At 52.7% G+C, this 18,982-nt stretch overlaps 2 protein-coding genes and 1 long non-coding RNA gene across 13 annotated transcripts in view; 2 read left to right on the top strand and 1 right to left on the bottom strand.

Annotated features, from left to right (window-relative positions):
• The window catches only part of MRPS18A (mitochondrial ribosomal protein S18A), a 16,333-nt gene extending 12,418 nt beyond the window's left edge, over window positions 1-3,915 (top strand). The window contains exons 4-6 of one of the 2 annotated variants that reach the window (XM_042938897.1): window positions 240-363; window positions 603-672; window positions 3,551-3,915. In XM_042938897.1, the coding sequence (XP_042794831.1) occupies window positions 240-363; window positions 603-672; window positions 3,551-3,695 (339 nt within the window). In that variant the 3' untranslated portion in view covers window positions 3,696-3,915. Of the gene's footprint in view, window positions 1-239; window positions 364-541; window positions 673-3,550 lie in introns of both variants that reach the window. The other variant, XM_042938898.1, reaches the window with a different exon arrangement.
• On the bottom strand, window positions 3,907-18,982 carry RSPH9 (radial spoke head component 9). 9 transcript variants are annotated; one of them, XM_042938889.1, is made up of 7 exons: window positions 16,651-16,706; window positions 15,787-16,162; window positions 13,195-13,360; window positions 10,768-10,897; window positions 10,163-10,309; window positions 4,445-4,570; window positions 3,907-4,068 (listed from the first exon to the last, which is right to left on the bottom strand). In XM_042938889.1, exons 2-7 carry the CDS (start codon window positions 15,885-15,887, stop codon window positions 3,923-3,925), a joined length of 816 nt encoding a protein of 271 aa, XP_042794823.1. In that variant the 5' UTR covers window positions 15,888-16,162; window positions 16,651-16,706; the 3' UTR covers window positions 3,907-3,922. The 9 variants fall into 9 exon arrangements, with proteins under 9 accessions (XP_042794823.1, XP_042794825.1, XP_042794822.1 ...); XM_042938891.1 differs by having other exon boundaries at window positions 15,787-16,086; window positions 16,651-16,696; XM_042938888.1 differs by having other exon boundaries at window positions 15,787-16,234; window positions 16,651-16,683.
• Window positions 16,796-18,262, top strand: LOC122219961. 2 transcript variants are annotated; one of them, XR_006202618.1, is made up of 2 exons: window positions 16,796-16,844; window positions 17,752-18,262. It is a non-coding gene; the product is annotated as an uncharacterized LOC122219961 (long non-coding RNA). The 2 variants fall into 2 exon arrangements; XR_006202617.1 differs by lacking the exon at window positions 16,796-16,844 and adding an exon at window positions 17,101-17,196.

The raw sequence follows: 18,982 nt of genomic DNA, 5'->3' as shown, positions 1-18,982 counted from the left end.
TTTGGAGTTGGTTATGGGTTGGAAAATCTTATCAAGTTGGGATTTAACTTTTGTTAGGGTAAAGGTGGAACAGTGTGCAAAGCTCTATATAGAAGGTGTGGTATCAGGTTGGTTCCTGAGGGAGACATCAACCCCCTGGAGTGCTGGGGTGGGACGGCCTCCCCTGTAGGCCACAAGGCCCTGGTTCCCTACATCAAACACCTACCAGCTGAGTGTCTGCAGTTTTCCCTTTCCACTAGGATGTTCTGCTGCTCAGTCAGTTCATCCGGCCTTGCGGGGGCATGCTGCCTCGAAGGATCACAGGCTTGTGCCAGGAAGAGCACCGCAAGATTGAGGAGTGTGTGAAGATGGCACACCGGGCAGGTAGAATGCCCTCTCGGGGCTAAGAGGGACAGAGGGCTATAGGTGCCATCCCCCCGATCCCACCCCTCGCTGGCCACCCCATGTTCCGGCCCCTCCTAGAAGAGAAATGGACATCCAGAGTCTTCATTATACCCGCCACCTGGTGCCAACTTCCTGCCCCCCTGGGCTTTCCCTCTAGCACCCAAGAGCTGCAAAGGGAGCTACAAGACCATCCCACATGTGCTCTTGCTTCCACTCAGGTCTGTTCCCAAATCACAGGCCTCGGCTTCCTGAAGGATTTGTTCCGAAGAGCAAACCCCAGCTCAATCGGTAAGCAAACCTGGGTGTCAGCACCAGGATCATTTGGCAGGCCCTCAGCTCTCACTGTATTCCACTGGGGAAGCCATTTACTGGAGCTCGTCCCATAGCTCTGAAAGCTAGAGGGCTCCTTGGCTGTCCGTTCCATCCCTCCCAGCATGAGCACCCACCGCCGCTGCGGTGGGTGTGCCGTGCACACTTCTGTGAGCCTCCCCTGCTGGCCTCAGCCTCTCTCCTCTTCCCTCCCCAGCTGGGCACTTAGCATAGGGGCAAAGAGGGTAAGAAGGTCTGCTGGTTGGGCATTAGAATGTGCTAATCCCCTGTTTATGACATCATACTGAGTTGCTATGGGAATGTCAGAGCACTTCTACAAACTTCGGTATCCCAGCACTAGGGTTACTAAAGGGCAAAATGAGGCCTTAGAAATGGGAGGGCTCTTTGGGGTAGGGCCACTGTGCACGTCCTACACTACAGAGCTTTAGCGTCCACATAGACCAGATTGCAAATGGCGCTCCCTAGAGTCCTGCAGTTAACCTGCAAGGCTGTTCATGGCAGCCTGGGAGGTCCTGAGCTTATGTAGAGGAGAGGAAGGCCCCTAGATCCTGGAATCAATCAGTCTGCCTTTCAGCCTAAGCAGGGTGGCCCCCTCTGGTATAGAAACACATTCCTGTCTCACACTCCCAGACAGCTCCTTTACCATACTCATGGTCTTCCTAGATCTGTGATACCCCCTTGTTGAGAGTAGATCTGGGCCCCTGCCCTCCGCAGTCTGTCCAGCTGCTACTATAACTGCTGTCTGTAGGGGACCAAAGATGGTTGAAGCAGAGCAAGACACCGCACCCACAGCGAACCTCTAAGGCTGAGCCCCAACAAAATGGCAGACACAGAGGGTGGGAGGCCAGGCAGCGGACCGGGGGTGCAGGGCCAGAGCTGGGTCTTCACTGACACCTCACCAGCACCCTGGCCCCATGCCCATCTCCACCTGTACCTCCCACGTTGCTAGCTGTGTCATTTGCCCGCAGCCCTGGGGGAGCAGATCATATTAACCTCTTCCTGCCTTTCCTGGACCATTTGGGGGTTGAGCCTACCCTCCCTTCTGACTTGTAAAGAGACAGCAGCCGGCCTGAGGACACAATCCATCCTGCCCTCAGGCCTTTGAAGCAAGGCCAGGCTCCCTCCCATATATCCGGTGTCCTTTAACGTGACACGGGATTGATGATGTGTGGGGGCTCTTGAGTTGCAAAAGGCCACTCTGGGGCGGGGGGGGGGTGGGGGGGAGGGGAAGTCCTGACTACGAGGAAGTTTGATTCTCTTGCAAGGGACTTTATGATTCCATCCAGAGGTCCTTGAGCTGTCATATACTGGCCCAGGCTCTGCTGGGCCCTGGGGAGCTACACTTCCCTCTTCCCTGGCCCCTTCAGGAGAGATAGAAAGGAGCCTCAGTTCTTCCTAGAGCTGGAGTGTTCCCCAGAGAGCTAACCAGAGGCCACCTAGGCACTCCCCCCTGCCAGCTGGCTGTTCCATGTGGCACAGGCATCAGGCCCAGGGCTAGCCAAAGCCCGGCTTCCCGCTGGTCTCTCCAGGGCAGGGGGAAAACGGCCTTAGGGTAGCAGCTCTGAAGAACCTGGTCAGCCTCAAGATTTTCTGGGGTCCTTGATCCCAATGAGCATTCCTTTTGGGGAGCCTGTTCCCATACTACATCTCTTCACCCCTTCTGAAAACTGGGAGATGGCAGCTTGGGGACCTGCCGGGTGTTCCCCTCCCTTTACCTTTACTCTTCTGCTGTCCCAGCACCACCAGCCATAGACAGGCCATCCCTGGGCCCCACCTACTACACAAAAGTCTCCCTGATGGGGGCACTGACATTGACAGTATACTGGAGAGCCCTTCCCTCCCTGCCCATACTTGGAGTGTAGGCCAGCACTTCCCACAGCTTTTTAGTTCCTCTCAGAGCTGATCCCTTTGCACGAGGCTAAGAGCAGGAAACCAAGGTCCGGGGGAGTTCAGCTGAAATGTATAAATCAGCAATCTTTTTTTTTTTTTCCAGTTTTATCCAAAAATTTTCAACCAAGGTGATTAATTTTTTTTAATGAAAAAGTTTCTCATATGAGGGTCTCTAGAGGTGGCTGGGTTGAGCCCCAGCCTCGAGTGGAGGCAGGGGAGGAGCCTGGCTTTGCCATAGCTGAGCTTTCAGGACGAAGGGTGGGCCTCTCTGGACAAGATCCAGGTTTCATTCTGGACGGAGTAAACCCCAGTCCCAGCCGGCATGAGCCACTTTTCCGGGAACTGTCAGGGCCCTGGCCATCCCCAAAGGAGGCCAAAGGACTGTGGGCGGCAGCCATCTTCCCCCACCCCCCTCCTGCTTACAGGAACCTTCCTGGGCTAGGTCTGTGCCACAGGCCCTCACCCTTGGCTCCCATCATGGGTTGGGTGAGGGGCAAGGGTCCTACACCAGTATGGCTGCCCAGGGGATGCTCCCGGAAGGCTGGGTTGGCAGAGGGAGCCAAGTGGGGAAGAGGGAAGGATTCCTCCAGGCCTTACATCAGCCTCTCCTCTCCCCATGACTGAGGCCAGAGAGGAATGATCTGCTCTCTGGGCAACCTCTTCCCCCGCCTCCTCCCCCAGCAAGTATACACACAAACACTGACAACTCATAAAGATCAAGGGAGCGCGTGGCCCTGGGCTGCCTGACCCTGGCCACACACACTTGAGGCAGCAAGAGCCCAGCCCATCTGTTTACAGCACACTCAGTCATTGCTCCCAGGAAAAGCCCCTGCTCCTCAAGAAGAGAAACTGGTGAAAGGCTCTGGCCTGAGGAGACAGTACCCACTCTCCCAGCTCTAGCATGGGCCACTGCCCTCACAGCCACCTCCCTACCCTCCCTCCACAGGTACCTGACCCGCTGGTCCCCCCGCTCCGTCAAGCCCATCTATAATAAAGGCCGCCGCTGGAACAAAGTGTGCATGGCTGTGGGGTCACCCCTCCTGAAAGACAACATCTCCTACTCAAGAAAGCCTTTGGTGCTGTATCACTGACGGGGCAGAGCTTCCTGAGAACGTGATCAGAGCTCCTGTACTCTGGCCCAGCTCCTCCAATGGGCACGGCAGGCACAGGAGGCAATGGACCAACTTCAGTGCCCTCACCCTGCCTGGTGACAGCACTGGGAGGGTGGCGGGGTCCCTGAGCAGCAGTTGTGGTCCTATAACTGGCAGTTCTCCCAAAAAAGAATATCATAAACCAGGCTCATGGACTCCACCACTGGTTATGTGTGCTCACTGCCTGGGAAGTGCAAGGGCCTCGAGCCCATTTCTAGCCAGTTACTGAACGTCGAGTCACTAATCCCTTGTGATAGGCCAAGATGGTTCCCTAGCCCTGTGTTGACCGCCTTCAGCTCTTCACCCTGCAGGGCTTCGAGGAAATAAGTTGAGCTGCCTTCCTCGGAAGGCTCCTGGCTGTCCCCTCCCCTCCCCGACTCCCAGCAGTTTCCACCCACCATCATCTCTCCATCTCTCTCTCCTCTCCTCTCTTTCTCTCTCCCCCTCCCCCTCCCTCGTTAGCACATTCCAGCCCTCTGCCATTTGCTCCAGAGCTGGGTCTCCCAGCGCAGTGGCCTCAGAGCCTGGCCACCAGATGAAGGTGGAGGTGTGGAGAAGCAGCAAAACAGAACAGACAGAGCAAATCCACTGCAATTTATGAAAATAATGTTCAGACTCTACATAAACCCTCCAGGCTGACACCCCTGCCCTCCCCTAGAGCATGAAGGGGAGGTCTATGTTCTTCTCACCGGTACCCACGTAGATGTAGCCACAGTTCTTGGTGCGGGGAGCATGGAAGAAGGTGAGGCCTGGCCAGAGCAGGCTGCGCAGCACCACCAGTGCGTTGCCCCTCTCCATCTGGATGCTCCAGGACCCTGGGAAGAAGCGGGCAGGTGGGGAGACCTTGGATGCCATGGAGCCAGAGCCCTACCCTGTGTGCAAAGGCCCTCAGTTCCTAGGCAGCCTGGCCTGGGTGCTAAGGCTCCGCTGGGAAAAGGGAAGACAATTTAATTATCTGGCGCTTTCCTCCTCCTGATTGCCTTTTAGCCATTTTGCTGCTCATTAAAACCACTTCCAGAGGGAGGGCAAAGGAAATGAAAAGAGGTGAAGCACACCCTAGTCCATTTTGTTCCTGTCAGCAAGTCTAGTTAAAGGTTGAGTGGGGGAGGAAGTGGAGTCTGCAGGCCGGGGAGATGGGGCCCAGCTCGGGGAGGCTTTCCCAGGCTTCCTCGCCCTATTTGAGAGGTAGTCACCAGTGGCCTGCAGTCCTGGTGCAGTCTGTCCTCTTAGCCACTTTGCTTTCTCTTCCACAGCCCCAGAAGCCTCTGCTCCGGGACGGATTAGACCTGACCGGGGACGCACAGAAGTTGGGCTGTTTCGGGCCTCCCAGCTCAATAGCCCTTCCTGGCAGCTGGGAGCCTGAGAGCCATGCTTGGCAGGAGGGGACTTGGGCTGCAGCTGATGAGCCTTTGTGTGTGCTGGGTTCTGCCCTGGATTTTTGCTCCCCAGACAGAAGCGGCCCAGCCCGGGGCTGAGTTGTGCAGCCATGAGGACTTGGCGGGAAGGGCCTGATCCAGCTCCAGAACCAAGGGAGGGAGCCCCTGTGTGGGAGGAAGGAGCCTGGGAAAATCGCCTCTGGATGCAGATCTGGAGCTTCTATTCCCCTGCGCACTGAGGCCTCTCCCCGGCCCAGCCACAGCTCTGCTCCGGGCCCTGCCAGAAAGGCAAATGCTTTGAAGGTTTTGGTGTTGGACCAGCCAGTGATGCACTGAGAGCTGCGCTGAGGCCTTCATCGGCTGCCAGCTCGGCCCGGCTGCTTGGCTCCCACCACCCCAGCTTCCCACAGGCCTCCTCCAGCCACGGCCCACCCTGGTCACTCCACACCCAACAGCCTCACGGCTCAGTCCGCACCCACCAGGGGCCACCCTGCGTCTGAGAGACCTGGCCACCGGGAGCCCCTGGGCCCAACGGCGGCTCAACCCTGCTCAGGGGGCCATCACCTTCCCCGGGTCAAAGCCAGAGCTTTCCCCGGGTGCATGTAGGTCAGCTGGCACAGGCCTGCTCAGGAGAGGCCGCCGGCTCAGAGCCCAGCTGAGCACTGCAGCAGCCTGCGCTAGGTGCCACCGCCCCTTCAGGAGAAGGTGAAGTAGGAGCCACAGTGTGGGCTTCACTCCACTCCCCCAAGCCCACACGGTGCTGGCCAGCGGCGTCGAGAAGGAAGAGGGCCCCTGGGTTACCAGCCCCGACTGGGGCACTGGCTGGCCAGAAAAGGGGGTAGAAGTTCCCCTAGCTCCTACAACTTTCCTGTCTGGGCACCTGAGGTTCTCTGCCTCCCAGACCTGCCCTCAGAGTTCGAGAGGCCCTAGCCTGCTGCTTTCCCAGTCACTCGTTACAGAAAACAGGTTGCCTGAGGGTAATGAGAGCAAGGGTGTGACAGAACAAAGTGTCCCAGTGCACCGTATTCAGCTTTTGGCCAGAAACACAGACCCCAGGAAGGTACGTTCCCTAACCACCACTCCCCCCCCCCCCCCCACCCAATCCAGTCACACACAGTACCCAGAGCATCATCTGGGGACAGTCCCTGCCCTTGGAGCCCGCAGTCCCACAGCTTTCTTGAACTGAAAAGGGTCAGGCTCTGCCTCACTTGTCTCTGCCCACCCAGGAGGGCAGCTTACAGCCTGCCTGAGCCAAATGCCCTGGAGAAATGAAATCCTGGAGTCCCCCAGCCTAGACTGCTCTCAGTTCACAGTTGCCAGCCCTTTAACACACCCTGGCAGGGGCCGGCTCCTGACCTTCCCTTGCACAAGGCTGCCCACCTACAGTTTGGCCCCTTCCTCCTGCTCCCTAGTAGATGAAGGGGCCCCACCCCCGCCAAGAGCAAGGGGAAAGATGGCAGGGATGCTAGAGAAATGCAGTGCCCCCACTGGGGTAGGGGGCAGTGCCAAGCAGGCTGCAGGGTGCTGATGGAGAACGGAAGTGGCGTGTGAGGGCCCGGCCAGCCAACAGCACTGCCTCCCTCCCTCCCTTGCATTCCTGTCACACTCCTGTCCTCCTTGTCCCTGGCTCAGCTGGTCGCCCAGGAAACACAGACTCCCAACGTGCCAGGAGTCACGTAGCGTCTACCTGGAGAGCCAGGCACTTGCTGTCACCTTCACCCACTTTTATTGGAAAGGCTGGACCCCCAGCCACTGCCACCATGTCCTCTCAGACTCCAGAGGAAGCAGCCTCCTATGGTCCTGGTCTCTCCCAAGTCCCCAAAACGCCCGTCCTTCTCCCTGGCAGCCAGCCAGTCCTCTACAAGCTGTTTTTTGAGGATGTGTTGGGGGGCAAGTTAGTAAATCAGGAATGGAGCCTCTTGGCAGGAAGTCCTCCTGGGTTGCCCCAGGGTCAGGGGTCTCACTTTGCTAGTGGAAGCCTCAGTCTAGGGTATGTGTCATAATTACATTCTCCTGCCCTCCTGGAAAAAAGGGTAGCAAAGCTCTGAGATTACATTTGAGGGGGCGAGTGGGCCAGACTAGGGAACAGGGCTCTCCAGCCACAGCAGATGGTTTTAAACTTTCTCCTCAAATCAGCCCCACACTTCTCACACACACAGAAATAGCCATGGTCCCTTTTCTCAGAGCAGCCGCTCCCCCCACACCAGGGCCACAAATTATGGGCAAGCCCCCTGGTCCAGAAGCACCCGTCAGCCAGGCTTCCAAGGGACTGGGTGGAAGGAGCCACCTGCACACACACCCCCAAGAGAAAGCTGATCTGGGCACTGTGTTCCTCACCTGTCTGCAGCATTCCTGACTCCTGTCCCCTGCCTCCTCCCCAACCAAGGCCACATTTGAAAGGTAGTTCTCCTGGCAGGCAGGCATCTTGCTGCCCTCTGCTGCCTGAACTGGGCGTTGCTGCCTGGCTCACAAGTGCTGGAGCCCGAGCGGTCCGGCACCTGGCAGTTTCCTGAGATCTGTGGGCTCCAGCCTTCAAGTGGGGTAAGGAGAGGAGCCCTGCTCCCCAGGGGACCGGTGACCTTTTGTGTGAGGCACCTTCTATTTTACATTTTCACTACCCATCCAGTTTCATTTGATCTTTCAAAACTCTGCGAGGCAAAGACGGTGTCCGTCTTGGGCACGACGGCATCCTGCAGCCTGGCACACGGCACCTGCTCAGTGGCTATCTGCTCAGTGAAAGGTTAAGGAGCACTGAACGGCAGAGTGCTGCCGAGAAGTCTGGCCTGACCTGGTGCTCCATCTGTCCCACCTGACTGCAGCCCAAGTTCCGAGAACTCTCGGCTGCTGCCCTTCATGCACAAGGAGGAAGGCTGCCCCCAAAGCTATCCACTCCCACAAAACTCTGCAGACCCCAGGGCACAGCAGGACAGCCGGGGAGGGTAGTGGTGGCACCAGGCAATGTCCCTCCCCAACCTCTCTTCAGCCAGGGCTTGCCCAGGAACAAGCTGCTGAGCTGGCCCTACCTCCACAGGCACAGAGAGCAGGAGTCCTGGGGACAGGCCCAACCTAAACCATACCTGCTAATGGGTGACAGAGTCCCCTAAACAGTCATTTCAGTCCCAGAAAGGAAACTGATCCTACCTGGGCAGAAAGCGACTGCCCAAATCCATTCCTCCAGCCAGTGCTGACGTCCCAGGGAAGAACTCCTGGGCCCCACTTAGCAGCCAGGCCCCTGTGGCCACTATCTGCTTTGCAGACAGCCAACCAGCACCCTCTCCTCCTTCCCTGGCAGGTAAGGGAGTCCGGGAGCAAAATCAGAGTGTCTGCTTTTCCCCTGCCCACCCACACTTGCACCCCCCACACCATGGGCCCCTTTCTAAGCTCCGGGAGGTTTGACTCGGGTACCCCCATGTGGCAGTGGCCAGAGTGGCCATTCCTTGCTGGCAGCCCTTACCCACTTGGGACCATCACTGGCCCCTGGGGTGCTTCAGTAGCCATGAAATGGCCTCCAGATCCTTGTGTGGCCCTATTTCATCCCTCCATGCACCAGTGCCTTATTGTCACAGACCTGTTCACGAGCCGCTGGCAGCTCCTGCCGCCTTGCCCTAGGCCTCCTACCCCTTGGCCTTCTCGATCCTCCCTGGCCTGCCCCAACTCCCCTCTAAGGCCTTTTTGCTGCTCAAAATAGCACTAATAGAATTACTGATTTTCATTTGAGTCCCTACTATGTGTGAGGCACTGCTATAAGCATTTTGTGTGCGCACTCAGTTCTCACGACAACCCAGTGAGGTAGAAAAGGTCAGTATTCCCTTGGGGGAATGAGGAAATGGAGGCACGGGGAGAGTGAGGAGGTTGCCCGAGGTTACACAGCGAGTAAGTGGCAGATTCGGAATCCCAGCCCAGAGCCCTTGCCTCTGCCATCCCACTCTCACCCTGACTGGGAGTGGCCGTGGCTCCTCAGAAGTGTTTCCCCTGTGTGGTGGGCGTGGGTGCTGTCCTGCTGTTCCCACTACCCGCTTAGAAGGAAACACTAATCTACTTGACGCCACAGTTCATGCCAGAGGCCTGGAGTCTAAGGCCCTAACATTTGCTGTGTCATGGACTTTAGCCCTGTTTCTTCACCTGTAAAATGGGGATAACAACGGTCTCTACCTCCCAGGTTGGCTGTGACGATAAGGGATGGAGAGAGCTGAGCACACAAGTAGTGCCATTGCTTTTATGCGTCGTCATTACTATCCTTATCGCTGTCCCTAGCGTTGCCATCATCAACAGCAGGTCCCTCCGGTTGGAGAAACACCAAACACGGGGAGGAAAAGAGGCAGGGGTGCTGCATCAGCACCTTGAGTCTGGCCCCCGGTTGCCCAGAGCCTGGCAACTGTCTTGGGCTAGGGCATCCGAGCAAGAGCGTCTTCCCAGGGCTTGCGAAGCTCAGAGGAAGGAAATGGGGTCTCTGTGACCCCATCCCCCAAACTCTGGGTGTGTGCCTGGGCCAGGTGGGCCCTGAAGAACGGGAAGACCACGGAGGCTGCACGTCTTAAGATTAAAAAGTACCACACACATAGCAGGAAGCAAGTGTACAGAACTCATTTCCTTAGCAGGTGGTTGGCCCTTCGGTCGGTCAGCAGCCACTCACGGAGCACCAGCTATGTGACAAGCACTGGATCTAACCACAGAACTTACAACGGAGATGGATGTGTGGCTGGTATTTTCAGGGATCTTTTCAGAGATGGTTGGGGGAGGATTCTCAACCTGCCTCCTTCAAGACCAATAATGGAAATCAGAAGAGGCACCGAGGGACTTCCTTTCTGTGGAAGACAGTACTTCCTTTTGTCTGCAGACACGTACCGTCTGTTTATTATGAGGTGGGCCTGTATTGGGCCTTGGGGAAGCCCCCACCCTCAAGGACCTCCAGTGAGCCACCCGTTCCCACTCGGGCCCTTGGTTCCAATCTCAGAGGAGAATGGCAGATAGCATGGCCCACTGCTCTGACCTGGGGGCAGACCCAATGTCCTCAAGGTAATGGGCTATTACCTTTGGGGATGTCATGCTCTAAGGAGTCCATGAAGTCCAGGGAGGGATCCAGGTCAGCCTTCTCAAGCAAGGTCTTGTTCTTCAGCTGAACAGGCTCCCTGAAGTGGAAGTAGGAACTGAGCTTCTTGGCTTCAGACAAAGAGAGTCCTAAAAGAAGGTGGTATGGTCAGCCCCAAACCACACAGCACCCCCTTTCTCCACGCACAGGGACCACATGGAGGGGCCTGCAAACGACTCAGTCAGAGACTGACTGAGAACTAAAGGGAGAAAAAGGAGTAGTGTTCTGTCAGCCAAAGCTTGGCCCAGGCCCTGCAATGAGGAGAGATCAAGGAGGAAGAAGGTGGGAAATGCAGGGAGCCCAGACCCACGCAAAGCCTGGGACCCAGGTAGGAGAACCCTCAGGCAGAAAAGAGTGGGGTCCAGTGACTGGGCAGCCCATGCCAACCACCGATGCCAGGCCATTGGGCACATCTTTCCAAGTGATATGGCCACAGCTGTTCTTTCTCTGAGGAAGTGAACAGTTTCCCCAGAATTCTCAGAATGTATCCGACTATGCTTGGAAAGAGACGCTTTCCTGCCCTTGAGAGGGGCCCTGGAGAACTCACCTTCAAAAGTCCGATTGACATGGACAGGTCCAAAAGGGGTCTTAAAAAGGGCTCCTCGGGGGATGATAGCCACAGCCTTGTCAATCTGGTCAATGATAGACACCAAGCGGGTCTCTTCCTTGATCTGGACCTAAGGAGACGGGATGAGCCATCCTGCCAGAGTACTGTGCCCACTCACCACTGGTGAAAGGCCCTCTGTATGACCATCTGACCTGGGTCACCACAGTGTAATGCCAGCTCCATGGAAAATCATGCTGGGCAAGCCCTCGCCTTCCCTCCGCTCAAGATTTTCTTCCGTTCTTCCTTCCTTCCCTCCCTCCCTCTTTTTTAAATTGTTAATACAGACTGATCGTGCAATATTTAAAACTACTATAAAAAAGTAGTCTCTCTTGCCCCATCCCTAGCCCCCCAACTGCCTTCACTGGAGACAACCACCATTAACAGCTTCTTATATTCTCTTCCAGAAACATATCATATTTAAATGTTCTTATTTTGCCTTTTTAAAATACAAAAGCAATCATGCTTGTTGTAGAATATTAGGTAATATGGAAATCATTTATCAAATACTTAAAGGAGGGGTGCCTGACTGGCTCAGTCATTAACCAGCCAACTCTTGGTTTCTTTTGGCTCAGTTCACGATCTTGTGGTTCATGAGTTCAAGCCCCACATCAGACTCTGGGCTGATGGTGCAGAGCCTGCTTGGGATTCTCTCTCTCCCTCTCTCTGTGTCCCTCCCAACTCTCTCTCTTCTCTCTCTCAAAATAATAAACTTTAAAAAATAAATAAAATACTTGAATTAAAACCACTTAAAATCCCACCTCCTAAAGAGAATCACTAATAACATATTGGTATATTTCCTTCCATATATAAATATATATATCTCAGAGGAGATATGGCAGATAGCATGATATATATAGATAGATAGATAGCAGATATATATATATATATATATATATATATATATATATATATATTTAAAACAAAATTAGAGTCACAGTTCATATTGTTTCAGATCCTGCTCTTTAACATTATTTCTCAAGCATCACCTCATATTATAACATTTTTATGCAGATGAAATTTGGTTACAATCAATATCAAGGGCCACCCTGAATAAAAGGACTTCATAGAGGTGTCTGTGGGAAAAGCAGCACTTGACAGGGAAAATGTGTCACCAGGGACCCTGAGAGTCACTCAGCCACCTATTTCCCATGAGTGGCCAACAAGAAATTTTATAAATTAGATAGAAACTAAGACTCAGTATGTGGCCAGGCCAGGGGCTTCAATTGTGTCACCTCATGTAATATGCACAAGCCTACAAAGTAGTTATAATTATCCCAATTTTATAGGAATAAGACTCAGGGGGGTTAAGTTTGTCAGGGGGAGAGGGGAAGAGGAGTGGGGATGCCAGGTGAGGCATCACAGGCCTAGACCTAACTTTTGGTATCATCCAGGTTCAAGGGCAAAGACTGTGTTTTGAATTCCACGTTTGTCAAGTTTCAAGATGTTGAGCTCCTTATGTTTTGACCTAGCAATTCCATTTGTAGGAATTGAACCTTCAGACAGCGTGCACATAAAATGGAAATGACATTATATACAAGGTCATTCACTGTGCCCCTGCCTGTCAGAGCTAAAATTTGGAGACCTGCATTTCATGAATTAAGACTCGTGAAATTTGGTACATTCATGCAATGGTAAAAAGAACGGGGAGGCTCTTTAGAGCACTGACATAGAAAGACCCCCAAAATATATTAGGTAAAAAAAAAAGCAAGGTGCAGAGCTGTGTGCATAACATGCTGCCACTTGTTTTGTCTTAAGATAAACAGAGAATATGTAGAGGTAAGGTATTTGCCGAGGCTTGCATTTGCATAAAGTGCCTCGGAAGTTGAGCTTCTGAAACTTTAATGTGTATTCGAATCCCCTTGGAATGTGTTAAAATTCAGATCCTGATCCCAGCCCAAGATTGTACATTCCTAACTCGCAGGGCATGGTGATGCTTCTGATCCAGACTGCAATTTGTGTAGCAAGATTTGGACACGCGTGCACATACACATAAAATGGTTACATTGATGCCCCCCCTCTCCCAGAAAGTGGGCCTGGGTGACCGGCAGACAGGGATGAGAGGGACATTTTCGCTAAATTCCTTTTTGTGTCTTTGAATTTCGAACCATGTGGATATATTATCTAGAAAAATAAAAACATATAAAAAGATACAAGAGGCTGTGCACATCCCAGTGCCCCGGAGCGCAACACAGACCCCCCTCTCCCCGCCCCTGCCCAGAGCCAGGTTGCTGACAGAGTGGCTCATCCACTCTCCCCCGTGTCGCTCAGGAGCTGAGTGGGGTTATGTTGATGCCCCCACAATTTCTATTGGGCTGGGTTTTGGATAGCCCAGGCTTTCTTTGTCCTCCTCCTCTTGTCTTCACTTACCACCACTTCCTCTTCAAAGACCTTTCCGCCCTCCTTTATCTTCTGCAGCTCAGTGTGTTCATACTCATGTGAGGGGTCCCCCATGAAGCGGCCCTTCACCACAGACGTCTGTGCCATCATCTCCTCCGTGGCAGGGGGCAAGAGGCTCCACTCCATGCAGTTCAGGCTGCCAACAACATCCCCACGGGCCTGGTTCCCAACTACCCCTCTCACTCAGGCTTCCTGCCACTGCTCCTTCTCTTGAGGGATGAAGCTCAAGAAAAGAGTCAGTCACAGCTCTCCCCTTGGAAGGTGTACCCCACCCCCACATGTGATGCAAATTCCATTTTATTTTGTAAAAGTTCACAAAAGCTTCATGTATGCCAAAATTCCAAGAACTTCTTCCTAGATATCTGCACTGTGAGATTCCTGATGAGTTTCTAGAACCTCAATTACAGGCAACTCCGCTCTGCTGAACCCCAAATTCATGCTCAGCCTGCCTACTGAACCAACAGCATGGCCGTCTTCCTGCATTTCTCAGGGAAGCCAGCTCAGGCCGCAGGGCCCATCCTCTGAGGTCTCCAGCGCTGACCAGCCAGATGCTTCTTTCCCCTCCCACCAGGAGAGGGCATCCTCCCCTCCACTCTAACCCACTGGGCCTGTGTCACAGGCTGCTCATCTTTCTGCCCTTCCCTCTCTTCTGGCTCCTTTCTCAACATCAAAACTTCTCAGCTTCCCAAATCAACACCCCCCAAGTCCATGGCCTGCTAAAAAATATCCTCTTCCTGTCCCCCTCTCCTCTCTCTCCAGCTCTGAATAATAATCTCAGAACAGGGGTGCCTGGCTGGCTCAGTCCGTAGAGTATATGCCACTTGATGTCAGAGTCATGAGTTCAAGCCCCACGTTGGATGGGAGGCCTACTTAAAAAAACAAACAAACAAACAAAAAACACCTCAGGGGCGCGTTGGTGGCTCAGCCGGTTGAGCATCTGACTCCTATTTTTGGCTTAGGTCATGATCCTGGGGTTGTGGGATTAAGTCTACTTGGGATTCTTTCTCTCTCCCTCTGCCCCTCTCCCCCATGCTCGCTCTCTAAATAAATATCCCAAAACAACTTGCTCTGTGAAAGCCTTTCTTCCCCTCCCCTTCACTCTGCCCACTACATGGTCATTTCTGCCCCCACCATCCCCAAAAAATGGCTTAGGAGGTCATTCATGGGACCTAAAAACCAACAAATGCATTCCATTTCTGTTTCCTTTGACATCTCCCTTCTCCCTCCTTCACTGCCCTAAATATTCCCAGGGATCTATTCTTGCCCCTCTTTTTCTCTCTGCAGGCTGGCCCACCTGACTCTTAAGAGACTTAGGTACTGTCTAGTTGGTATCCAGAATCCAACCACCTCTTACCACTCCACTGTTCCCCACTGGTCCAAGTCCCTATCTACTCTTACCTAGATATTACAGTAGCCTCCTAACTGGTCTCCCCAATTCCATACCTGCTCCCCTTTCAGTCTCATTCCCACCCAACTGCTAGATCATGTCTCTGTGCACAAGCTTCCCACACTTCCCATGAAGCCCACTCCTTGCAATGCCCACAAAGCCCTGCAAGATTGTCCTCGGTCCCTTACCTCTCTGACCTCATGTCTTACAATGCTCCTGCTCACTTACTCCTCTCCAGCCGCAGTAGCTTCTATGGGGTTCCACCAACACTAAACACACATCTGCCTTGAGCCCTTTTCACTTGCCTGGAATTCTCTTCCTTCAGATAAACACACAGCTCACTTTCTCAGTTGCTTCAGGCCTCTTCACAAATGTTACCTTATCAGAGAGACTGTCTCTGACTGCCCTATTTAAAACAGTACCCCATGCTGTATTCTCTATCCCTCTCGGCACTGCGCACCAGCAGACATGCAATGTATGTGTGTTTATATAGTTTCACACACACACACACACACACACACACACACACACACACACGTTGTAATGTAAACTCTATAAAGGCAAGGACTTTGTCTCATTTACTACTGAATTCCTGGTGCCTAGATCAATGCCTGGCACATAGTAGGTGCTTAAGAGATAAAAATCTTATGGAACAAAATGAGTCCCCAATCTCTATCTTCAGTCCAGATTTTTTTATCTGGACTTCAGATTTGTACTTTAATGTGCCTCCTATGACCCTGCTCCCCAGTCACCTCATATCAAGTTCACTGGGGCTTCCCTAGTCCTACTTCCGGATTTCTGTCCCTGTGGGTGGCACCAGCACTTACCCAACTGCCTTAGCTGGAAGGAGGGTCAACCTTGACCTCTTCTTCACCTGCCCCATTCAGGCCCAAGTCCTGACAGTGCTACCGTCTACATCTTTCCCACCCATCTCCTCCCCTATTCCCTCAGCTACCTCTTCCTTTCAGTCTCCTTCATCTTGACACTGCAACACACTCCTGAATGCTCACCCACTTCCAGGCTGGCATGCCCACTCAGATATAAACAGGCTCTTGTTGCTTAAGGCCCCTCAATGGCTCCCCATAGCCTGCCTACAAAGTTCAACCACCCCCTCCCCGAGCCTCTCCATCCAGTCTGCATAAACACCCTTGCCCGCCACTATCATGTTTACCTACCTGCTGTTCTCCCAAACGCTCCAAGTCCATTGCAGCCAAGATTGCAGAACCATTCCCTCTAACTGGCATGCCTTTCCCTCACACCTTCCTGAGGAACTCATCAGCTTTCAGATCTCAACAGATCTCTTACTCCCTTAGCAGTCTTATTTAATTGCTCTCTAGAAGGCCTTGGTCCCCCTTTGTACACATTTCTGTTCAGGTGTTAACACACTTTGCTGTAATCGCAGGGTTATGTGTCGGTCTTCCTTCCTAGGATGTGAGTAACTTGGAGACTGGTGAGACTTGGCCATCTTTGTAACCCTGTCTACACAGAACGCATCCAATCAATGTTGCATTGATGCACGACAGATACATGAAGTCTCCAACTCCCTGCGGCCTGAAAGGGTTGTTTTGTAAGGTGGTGAGCTTCCCAGCATCGCTGCGGGTAGTCAAGACTGGCAGGATGGCCCTGTATGGTAGCGTCCAGTGAATTTTCCCCAGTTTGATATCCCTCTTCTACTATTCTGCATTGGTTCTCTACTTCCTAGACTGCCTCCTTTTGTGAGCCAACTCCTACTCCACCAAAGATGCTCCTGCATCCCCTTCTAAACAGCACCTCATTACCCTCCAGGGCTTCTAACCCTTTCCAAACTGCCCTCAATACCAGGACGTACCTAGCGTCCACTCCAGGTCTCCATTGTCCAGGAACTTTCACCTTGCTCTGCCTACGTTCTTAGCCCGGCCTCTATTATAAACCCACCAGCCTCCAAATTGTTCTCCTCCCCCTGTCCGGCCCTGCTCTGCGCTGTTCTCATGTCCCCCACCCCCACCCCCACCCCACCTTGCCCTATAGGCCTCCCTCCTTTCGATTCCATCCACACCCACCCCATCCCAGCCTCCTAGTGGCGCCCCCTTCAGTAGCCCGGGGCCTCTGCCTCCACCTGTAGAGGGTCTTGCGTGGTGCGAGCTGGTCCTCACTCAGGCCCTGCGCGATGTAATAATCGGCGACAAGGCCGAGGATGCGGCCCCAGAAGAGGACCCGATCATAGCGGTAGTCGCGTTTCACCAGCAGAAGAGAGGTAAGTAGAGAGGCCCGACGGTCCGGGCTGAGGCCCTGCCCACTGCCGGACGCCAGCTCCAGCGACAGCAGGAGGCTCTCTGCGTCCATCGTGCCCAAGGCTCGGCTCAACGCCTGCCAGGTTGCTAGGAGAAGCTGTCTCCATGGAGACCAAAGCCCTGCCCTCCGTAGGGCAGTAAGGATTCCACTCACCGCCTGTGGGCCCCGCCCTCTTAGAGCCTCAGGCCAGCCCTGCTCCCCACCCAGCCCTTCAGAAAAGCTGGGTCTCACACTAGCTCCAATACTTTCCTTCTTGCGTTGGGGACCTCATGTGTTCAGCTGTGACAGTAATGGCGTAGTTTCCCCTAACATAGGTAGGCTACAGTGTGGGATTGAAGGTCCCCAGTTCCACAGATATTTTTGCCTTTCCCTGAGCCCTTCAAATAGTTGACATTTATTGAGTCCTCATTCTATATGGAATGGGGGCTTGGGAAGAAAACAGAACAGTGACATTAGCTGTATTATTTCACCCCAGTTGTGTCCCTTCTTAGCCTCAGAATTGTGTAAAGAATTTGTGATCCTCCTGGCTCTAAAAGTCTAAGAATCTGGAGCACCTACATGGCTCAGTGGGTTAAGCACCCAACTCTTGATTTCCACTCAGGTCATGATCTCACAGTTTGTGAGTTCAAGCCCCCCATTCCGCTCAGTGCTCACAGCGCAGAGCCTATTTCGGATCCTCTGTCTCCCGCTTTCTGCCCCTCCCCTGTGCATGCTCTCTCCCTCAAAAATAAACAAACATTGAAATAATAAAAAAGTCTAGGGATCTAAGATAATTAATCCCCCTGCCCCCACCCCCAAGTCCTACAGAATGGGGTCCATCATTCCATTCTCTTCAGTCTTCATGAGATATCTATTTACTCCTTCCTTAGGACTATTCCACCCAAGTGACAAATGGAAACCTAGGCACTGGGGCAAGGTACGGAGCTACACCTTGGGAAAACAGGATGTGAAGAGAAATACAAAAAGGATGACATTTACAAAAAGGATGACATCACTTGCCACCTACATTTAGCTATCTCGGGCACCACAACAGTTGCCTTTAGGCCCAAATGGTAGCAACACATGAAAGGCCAGAACCCCACTGCAGCTGGGGCTCTTCACTCCCTGGGCTAGAGAGACTACTTCACACCCACCTCTGGAGTCCCCAGCCAAGGTCAAACAGATGAACAGATGCCTACAGCAAGCTTGTTGTCAGGGAAGGAGATTGGACTTGTTAATATTAACTGATCTCATTTCTGGATTCCTTTGGAGAGGACTCATGGAATTAGAATGACCTGAGCCCCAGTGCCAAGCCAAGAGAGAAATACGTGTCTAAATTACCCAGATAATTACTTTGTTTTGATTATCTGGGCATTGTTTATAAAGACTTTTAAAATTTGAGGGAGCTGACGGTCTAATGTGTCTTCCATCTCAAAAAACAATTTGTAACTCCCCTGTTGAAAACTCTCCCTCTGCTCAGACCCTTTGGTCTATCCATTCCCAAGTGGGAGGTAAGGCCCTGTTCCTTTTGTAAGGCAACATCCTCAGATAGAAAACTAGCAGAAATTCTAACTGGTGAAATAGGCTTCAATTGGTCATAGCCCTGAGAGTAACTCAGACCTTTTGTTCTCATTGATTCCAGATTTACTTACCACTTATTAATGGCAGGTGCCTTGTCAGGAACCATTGTGAAGCCAGAAAAGGAAGTCCTGAGGCCTTCTAATGCTATCACTTTTGGCAGACTGAATCAGGTTAACTATTTCAGAGTAAGACCACACAGTACTAAGCCTCTGGAGCCAAGTGGACTGGGTTAGAATCCAGGTTTCACCATGTAGGCAAGTTGTTCAATTTCCCCAAGCCTCATCTATAAACTGGGAACAATACGTACTATGGAAGGTTGTTACATGAGATAATGTATGTAAAGCGCTTAAAACGTAATATACAATATAAACTATTTTTTTCTTAAAAGACAAAAACATTCTTCTTAAAAATAAAAAATAGTAAATATTTATATTGTCCCCATTTACACACACACACACCTACCTACCTATCTCCAACACCAGCAAGGTAAGGATTCTGTCTTCAGTTCACTTCCAAGAAATAAGCAGGTGTTCTCAGGAG

Source organism: Panthera leo, chromosome B2 (assembly GCF_018350215.1).
Source record: "Panthera leo isolate Ple1 chromosome B2, P.leo_Ple1_pat1.1, whole genome shotgun sequence".
NCBI lineage: Eukaryota > Metazoa > Chordata > Mammalia > Carnivora > Felidae > Panthera > Panthera leo.
The sequence above is the reverse complement of the archived record's forward strand: the minus strand, read 5'-3'. Positions and strand labels throughout refer to the sequence as shown.